Source organism: Melanostigma gelatinosum (genome assembly GCF_949748355.1).
Source record: "Melanostigma gelatinosum genome assembly, chromosome: 18".
NCBI classification, from domain to species: Eukaryota; Metazoa; Chordata; class Actinopteri; order Perciformes; family Zoarcidae; genus Melanostigma; species Melanostigma gelatinosum.
The window spans coordinates 21,698,314-21,707,686 of record NC_136651.1 but is presented as its reverse complement, the minus strand read 5'-3'; the positions used below and the strand labels follow the sequence as shown (position 1 = coordinate 21,707,686).

Here is a 9,373-nt window from a genome sequence, read left to right as displayed (position 1 = left end):
TGCACACCACAAACAGACTCAAACTGTACCAGAGTCTGCTTGGAAGCAGAGAGACCCACCTTTTCAGACGGTCTTGGTTTGGTTGTTTGGTACGCACTTGGTTCCATTGACAGCATTCACACCAGCCCAAACAAAACGTACGAACCGGGCAAACTGACCCAAGTTTGTTTTATCTGTACTAACCGGATCAGGTGTGAAAGCCAGATGCAGCATGTCAGCGTTGTGTTGGTAAAGGATATGAAAAATGCATTAGCCAACAGTTGGGGTGTAATGATAAACTGATATTGATCAGAAGACGAATGTAAGCATCAGAATCCCCTTTCACACAGCCGGTTGAAGAAGGGACTGAGCCGACATTCCGCTTAACTGTTTTGTACGAAGGGAAGGAAGGCAGAATGGGGAGAGACAGAGTTGTCCCTCAGCTGAGAGGACAGCGAGGCAGACACAGAGCCGAGCCGACATCCACGTGAAAACGGAGAGCCGGCACAGTGGAAGGGCAGTGAGCAGAAGTTAGCAGCTAACCAACAGTAAGGGAGAATGGCAGCGAATTGAAAAGACAACGAGGTCTGGGAGCTCTTCACCCACTGAGCAGAGGACCTCAACATTCAGTTCATCCAGCATCATTGTTTAGGATGCTGCCATTCACACTCACACATCCAGCAGACAGAGGCCCAGTGACCCCTAAGGCCTTAAACCCTCAACTCTCTGCTAAATGGTTGAGTGTGAAAGACTGTAAGGGTTCGAAATGGTTTTAATACAAATGGGAGAATACTTTGCTGCAACATATCACGTTACCATGGCAACATCAAAAGATATTGTATATATGCACAATTGTGGGTATTTATTTTACACTTTTTATTCCTTGATTTGAACATCCTCCTCACAAAATGAGAGGTAATTTAAAATAATGTATTTACTTGTTTTTGGTAAAACCGCTTCAATGACTGAATGTGATATTTGCTGAATAAATCGGAGTATTATAATCTCTGCTTCATTCCTCTGATTTCATGTGATTTTATGTTCCATCTTTCATCCCAAATGTTTTTGTGTCAACGTAATATTCCAGGCTGAACATAAATGTGCCGTCAATTTTGTCATTTTTTATGTCTCCACGCTTCCTCTGGTAACCCTGAGTTTAACATCACATTGCTATGAATTGTGGGTAATTCCCTCTGGCAAAGTCTGCAGAAATGAGGATTTACGGAAAGTGTGAGAGAGACTCAAAGTCTGTGAGTACGTGAGTGTGGAGATTGGACCAGAGCAACATTACTTAATAATTATAATGTGGAGTCATGGTCACCTCATGGTGCTGAGCGGGAAGTGTACGGCGGCTTTTTAGAGGTTTTTCTCTGAAAACGGCTGCCGGCCTGTGCTAGAAGCGGCGCTATGACAACCTGAGAGCAAACCAAGTCTGTGAAGTTGTTGGCCCAAAATAACTGCAGTTGGGTAATAAGTGGGTTTCATCACAACAAGCAATCCAGTCATGTGACCCTTTGAAAATCTCCATTATTGTAGCTTTAAACATTATCCTCAAAGTGCCACCATGACACAAGTTCACTTGGAGCCTCACTACAAACTCTGACTAGCTGTGGACAAGACATGCTCACATTATAATGCAAGAGAAATTTGGATGTTTTGTGTGGCATCTTGTGCAGTTGAAGAATTTTTGGAGCCATTCGAGGCACTAATGGACACAGGTCTCAGCCATGGAGGTCCGCTTGTATGTATGCGTCCGTCAATGAATCTTCTCACTCTCAAAACAAATACTGTGTGACATTTGTCCCTGTGATTTCTGCCTCCACCCAAATACAATGGAGGAGCATTGGAATGGACAAGTTAATAATTTAACAACAATTTCAGTGGGACTCTCTTTGCTAGAAAGAAATTCCAATGACAAACGTTGACAGTGAGGGCTGTGGACTATCCGGAGTAACCAGGACAACATCACCGAAAAGACACCACTTTTTATGTAAATTTCCAATACAGTGAGCACCACAAATAAGATTCTATTTACCTCCATTGTATTCAGGTGGAGGCAGACATTTCACAACCAGGATGAATCCAACTGAAACTATCTGCATGGCTAGATACCAGAGGGAAGGGAATGTGCTTCCGATGCCTTTAGAACAGAATAGGTGATCACCTCCAGGTCTTATAATCACACAGGTGCTAATGTGCCATATGACTGAGCATGTCTTCATCACAGGATGACTTCCACAAGTCCACCACATTTTGACTGACAGTCTGTTTGTACATGGATCCATATGTATGTATACACTGTATACATACTGCAAACAATGATTTATTGGCTTCATAAGGACTATTTTTCCAATGCACATCTTCCTTTTAGCCCAATGAGGCATCATCATTTACAATGTGCATGCATTGGTTTTTGTTATTCTACCTGTTCTTCTCAAGTCTGTCTTCAAACGTTTGGAGACAAAATGAAGTTCAGCTGTCTTGGTCTGAAAGATTACATTTGTCCTTGGGACACCAAATTTAAAAAATAATCTGTGATTACTTTTTTAATCTCGGTTGGTTTATCCGGAAAACGAACTGTTTTTCTGGACGTCCCAGCTGCAATGAGGATATTCCTGTAAGACAACCTGGGTGGAATTTGAATAGTACAGAGGAACCGCCTGACGCTGATTGGTTGAGGAGGACATATTTCCAGCGCGCCAGTCTGCCACTCAAAAGATCCCAGGCATCTGATTGGCTCTTCCTGAAGAGGGCGGGCCCTCTGTCTTGACTATAAATGTGTTCTGGTTTCAGGCCATCTGCAAATAATTGCTTGCTTGCAGAGAGAGACGGATCATTGTGTCAAATGTTTCTCCACAGAGATGACTTAAACATTTCTCCTCGAACAAAACGAGTCCCGTTGAGATAGCTGAGAGTCGGGTTTCGTCTCCCGGAGAGGAGCTGGAGGTGGACTGGGGAAATATCATAATGATCAACACCATGGAATGCGCAGTGGACGCGCAAAGTCTGATCTCCATTTCCCTAATGAAGATCCACAACTCCAGGACGCAGAGAGGGGGCATCAAGCTGCACAAAAACCTGCTGGTGTCCTATGTGTTGAGGAATGCCAGGCAGGTCTACATCAAGGAGAAATACGCGGAGATCTATAGGATGCAGCAGTACGAGGAGGTGATGACGGTCTGCAATGAGATCCAGGAGCTCAACCCGCTGGATCTGGACGCAGAGGACGCCGACGATGAGGAGCAGGCGCGGGCAGCTTGCTGCGGCGAAGAGGCGAGTCTGTGCGGCTCTGCGCACGCCCGGACAGCGAGCGCTCTTTTGGGCTGCTCATCCCTCGAGGACGGGAGCCGGGAACCTGATCCCTCCTACTACCGGAGCTGCTGCATGGAGGCTTCCCCTGTGTCCCACTGTGACCAGCTTCCCGCAAGCAGCAGCACGCACTGCAACAAGACCACGGTGCTGGATTTGGACACGCATGTGGTGACCACCGTGGAGAACGGATACCTCCACCAGGACTGCTGTTGTGATGCGCTCCAGTTCGGTCAGGGCGCGCAGTCCTCGGCCAAGAAGCGGAAGGTTGAGTTCGGCTGTTGTACATCCGACGTTGAGGAAGTATCGGACTTTACAGCTGCTCGCAAACGGGCGAAACGCGAGGACTGTTCCTACTCCAACCTAGACTACACGGACCCGTCCAACATCTCCAACCTGATTTCCATCTTCGGCTCGGGGTTTTCAGGGCTGCTGAGCAGACAGGCGGACTTGGAACAGATCTGTAGCAACCAGGTCCTGGCCAGTCTGGGGGCATGGACCCGAGCGATTGTGGCATTTTGAATCAAACCCTTTATTTTAGGAGACACCGGGGTCAGTTATAACATGAAGTATTAAATGAACGCAGAGGAGATTGCTGGGGAACGCTGGACTAAACTCAGGAGTGTTCCTGATAACAACGTGTCGTTCCCATGTTCTGCAGGACGTTTACAACATGTTCTCATGTGAACATGTCGCCTGTGCAACTTCAGCAAATGTTCTGTGTTTTTGAAATGACAACGCAAGACTTAGTGACGTGTCCCTGAGTGACGTGTCCATGACGGAACGCTGACTACAAGCTCCCGGGGATGTTCTTTGAACAAGTTTTTGGAACGTTACAGAACATAAAAGGAACGACGGGGGCAACGTTGGCAGTGAACTGGGACTGTCCTCTGTATGTGCCACAGTCCTGGTGCTGCAGCAGAACGTGTGCTCGGTGAAATCAGTGTTATCGCAGAAGCTGTGCAGTGTTACGCACAGAGTGTCATGTGTGAGGTCAGTTCACCAACAGCAGCCTGGTCAGCAGCACATTGAACTGTCCAGTAATGGTCACTTGTTTGGTCATTGATTATTCATAAACTTATAACACTCAAAGTGTCAAAACATCACAATTGGCCAAACTGTAATCTATAACTGACATGATTGTTCATTATATTACACTGACAAGGAATTTAGAACCTTTACCTCTGAGCATTGGATGGCATTTCACATACTTGTAATAAAAAGATAAGTGTCAAGAATTATACCTCACATATTAACATATGCCAGTGCGGTTGATTGTGTACGTGTGACATCACCCACACCTGTTTCTGATTGAAGGATATGGAGGCGTTACAACTCTACAAGGTCTAAATCAACTTCATTTTTGCAGGAAAAAGAAAAGCTATTTAAAAAGTGAGCATTTAAAAGAGAAGGGAGATGAGAGAGTTAGTGTCACACAGTGAGCCAGGTACAGGTGCTCCTGTTGTCAGGATAGGAGAAACATGTCTGCAGATGACACTTCTGTGACCAATGAAATGGATTGACATCCGTTGCCTTAAACGAAATGCACACCACTGCTAACTATTGTAACAAACAGAAAGTGATGGGATGTCTCTCCTGTTCTGGGCCGAGGAGCCTTTTGGAAAAAGCGATTGTTGTCATGTGAAAGGAGACTCCCTCCGAAACACTTTGAGGTACACAGACTCTGAACCAACTCACATCCCTTAATGGCGCTCCAGCACTTTGGTGCTGGAACTCTCTCCCAGTGTGAGCTGGTGAACAGTGATGCTTGGTTTCCCCCTCCTCCTTGCTCAAAGCCTTCACAGTAATTCATAATTCCAACATGTCTTGGTTTTGTGAGTTTTACTTTGTTTTGTGAAATAATTATGTTAGTCCTTTTGTTTTAAAAAGGCAACCTCTTGATTTAGCCATAACCTGAGAATCCACGCATCAGCTTCATGAGCACTATGTGTACCAAAATAAAGAGATTATTCAGCCATTCTCTACATATTTTGTTGTTATTCTTGTATTTTTGTGCTTACTAAATTGTATATCACCGGCTAAAACTGTTCCAGAAAATATTTGTTAAAAATGTATAATCGTAATAAAAAATGAAAACCGTAAATGTGGCTGTTGTGGTTTTGTGGAGCCGTTTGTTGTGATGGAATACTGATGCAGTCACAGGCCCAGTGACTGACCAGGGCCACACATTCGGAAAACACACTTCAATACATTTACTGCAAATGCTTTCATGCTTATTACATCAGGCACACTGTGTGGTTCCCTTTTATTCACTCATACAAAGTATGGAAATACATATGTCATTAATAAAGGGTGACCGGTGTCTCACTTTATTATAAGCTATAATAATACATGTAAATAATAAAATACTTTTACAGTGATCCATTAAGTCTGCCGTAAAGGTTAAAAGGAAAGATCGATAATTGGAAGCTAAAGCTAGCAGAAGGTTAGCTTAGCTTAGCACAAAGACTGGAAACAGTCTAAAAACAAGTTTATGTTCCAGACTATTCCTTAGTTCTGCAGAAAGATATGAGAGTGCTGATCTTTTCAACTACGTCTACGGCAGAAAGCAAATCAGCTTATTTCTCAGAATGTCAAACTGTTGCTTAACAAGTTGTTATTGTAAATGGATTGAGTCCATGTCATATTTGTCCCAATCTGGCAACCTAAAAGTCATTGCTATTAATGACATATAAATCGTTATTAAATGATTGAACATGAATAAAGTCATTAGTAACAAGTGTAAACCCTTAGAAAGGGGAAACAATAATAATGCAATACAACTAAATTCAGTGTCCACGTATCTTATTTGCTGGGCTTTCAGCTGCATGTCATGGTCTTCCTCAATGGTGGAGTATGCATGTTGTATGTTCATTATATGTTCAACATTTCATTGGGTCACATGATGACAGATGAGTCATATCGTCATGAGCAAACTCGACTGTAGATGCAGTAGAAAGATCCAGAAAACACGAGTAAGTGGGCCTTGAGTTCATTATTAATCTCCTTTTTTTGATAAAGTGGCAAATGCTGTGTTTTACTCCCCAGCCTCCTTGGCCAAAGAGCTGCTCATAATGAATCATGAAGTACTTAATGACGTTTGTCATGCTGAACATGCTGTTGTCTATAATGCTGTCTGTCCCTAACAAATGATCCGTGAATACATCCAGTAACTGCACCATGTGAGACCTAGCCTTCCCTCCCCGAGCTAAACTCTGAGTCCTGTTATCTCTGCTCTGTGCCACTTGGTGGTGTTCTTTAAAATCAATGAATGGAGATATCAGCAGGGCTGTGTATCCAGAGCAGAGCCACCACAGACTGACCCTCCCTCACAGCCTCCAGCACCCTCCTCCTCCTCTCTTTCATCCCCCTCCTCTTCCTGGCTGGCTCATTTCTCCGTCTCTACCCTAACACATCACACCATCGCTGCTCCTCCAGCTCTGTGGGCTATTTCCAGCTCCCGCTACCCATAATAACTTGCAGTAGGTCGGGTGTAATGGAAGGAATGAGTCAATGTGAACAATGCATGGTGTAATGACACAGACAGGGTGCAGAAGAGTCTTTATTTGATTATTTACAGAGCACATCTACCTACTGCATGAAGACACAACACCTCTGCTTCAAAATAAAGGATCCAACGCAACAAAAAGATGAAATGAGATCAGAAACAAACCGTGGTTCAGCCTTTGCGCTGCACTCACAAATGGTGTGGACAATGAGCACGTTTCCATGGTGTACACAGAGCTCCTCCCTCTGGACCGGGAAAGACACACACTCTTGAACACACACACACACACTCAATCAAAACCTTTGATGTCCTGTTTGGTATCAGGAAAAATAATATTACGCACAAAAACTCAGACATCCAAAAGCTACATGTTTAGATATGTGGATCTAGTCAAATAAAATAGATGATTATATCGATTTGAAGCATGACTCTGGATAGAAATTTTACCAATCACTCACTCTGATGTGGGATGGGGGGGGGGGTGACGTGAGGGGGGTGGGGGAGTGTGTTGTTGGTGTAGCTGGGAGGAAGACAACAGAGGTAAGGGGGGGAGAGGTGCAGTCTGAGGGGGGAGGGAGGCATGCTTTGTCAGGACAGGGGCTGATGCGTCGGGGGGGCAAATGTGACAGCAGAAGGGAGGGGGGTGGAGGGGGGGTGGACTGTGGAGAAGAGGTGTTCTGGGAGGGGGAGGCAGACTGGCAGCTGAGATCGTACAGGTCAGCCAGGTTGCACAGAGGTCTGTGGGGGGAGGGGAGGTCGGGGGGTTGGGGGTTCTGATGCAGACCAGGTTCAGGCTCATGAGGACACATTTAAAAACTCGCTCTTTTTTTTGCCAGTTTTGGTTTCCCCTGTAAACTAAGCTGGTATTGTTCTGCTACTTGGATATCAAACTACAAACAAACAAAGCTCTAGTGTCACTGACCTGTGGTGGTCACTCAATGAACATCATGCTGTGTTGAAGAAGACTTGAAACTGGAGATTGAGACCATAAACTCATGTTTATTGAGGTAATAAACCAAGAGAGAAGTAGAGTCATGTTCTCATAGACTTCTACAATCGGGGAACAACAGCCCTCCTCCTGGGCCTGTCTAGTTCATAGAGCCAGTTAGCATCATAGGCTAACGCGCTCGTCTCTCCAGCTTTGATTAGACACAGGAAGCCTGATCAGATCTGTAAAGCTGAAGTTTGAAGTGTGCATTGTTTGACACATGTTCAGACTGGAAGCTTGGTTTGTGTGTCGCTTGGAACATAAAACACACAATTACTCACAAATCCTTGTACACATTTGTAAATCTCATTTTTAGTAAGTAGCTGTAATACATATTTGGGATTGTTGAAACGAATCACTCCAAACACTGTTGTTTCCTTTAGCCCCGCCTCCCAGGCCTTGGTCCATCCTCGTTCTCGTTCACACAAACGGAGGAAGAAAAATAACCCTGGATATTTTAGAACTTTTAGGACCTAAAGAATTAAATAATGTGTTCATGTGTTGGCATCACGTGGCAGACCCAGAAGCTGTAATTCCACTGTTTGGACACATTGGTCACGCCCCCATTATTCTGCATAATGACAATAAATATGAAAAATAAAAGATGAATTCTTCATACGTGTATATCTTATCCAATCCTCGTTTCTACTTGTAAGACACAATATGATGTGTGCTTATGTAAGCTAGTAACAACCAGTTTCAATCAACGACATCATGATATCCATCCCAACGTTTGGTGAAGGGAGGTGTGTGTGGAAGCACAGTCCATATGAACTGAGCTATGAGCCCGTCCACGTTTCAGTGGTCCAATCAAAGGCAAAGCATTAGATTTAAATTCTTCTTGTAGCTGTGCACCAATAGACCACGCCTGTCGTGCATAAGAATGGCTATATATCACTGAAAAAGACAAACCATATTTAAATAAAGACCACGCCCTCTTTGAATATGAATTAGCATATTGCAGATTGAAAACTAGGTTATGTTATTATTTGCATGTTGGAGACCCGCTGTTGTATCTTATTTGCATATCATAATAACTAATTAGGTCACAGTGTTACTCGCACACTGAACATAGAAAATGATGGTGATTTTATATGTAATTTCTGAAGTGATAATAAAAGCACAGAAGAGGAAATTAAGAAAATGTTTATTACTAAATGATACATTTATTTATCTATTTCCTAATGAGTCCATTTGGGGCTTTCATGCCTTTCAGTCTTTTTGCAATAAAGCGTTGAACTTATTGATTACTGGACTGTACTGAACAGATGAATAGCTGATTAAGTGGTGTAGAAACATATCCAATCTTTCCTCAATGCAACCACATATATAAAAACACCATCACAAGTAAAAGTCCTCGTAAATCATCCAAACATTCAAGTAAAAGTACAAAAGTATTATCTTCTGAATGTACTGAAACGTTCACTTAAAAACGCCCCTGTGAATGTTATTTTAAGAATAACACAATTTCTTGATATAACTGCTGCATTAATGTGAACCGTTAGTGTTTACTGTTGTCGTTGGTTGAGGTCGGACGAGTTCACAAACAGTTTGTACAGGCCGGTTAATACAAAGGGTCACAAAATACA

At 43.5% G+C, this 9,373-nt stretch overlaps 1 protein-coding gene across 1 annotated transcript; it reads left to right on the top strand.

Annotated features, from left to right (window-relative positions):
- Positions 1–2,812: 2,812 nt before the first annotated feature.
- ier5l (immediate early response 5-like) lies at positions 2,813–5,348 on the top strand. The gene has a single exon (XM_079290196.1). It carries the CDS (start codon positions 2,947–2,949, stop codon positions 3,808–3,810), a length of 864 nt encoding a protein of 287 aa, XP_079146322.1. The 5' UTR covers positions 2,813–2,946; the 3' UTR covers positions 3,811–5,348.
- Positions 5,349–9,373: the final 4,025 nt, after the last annotated feature.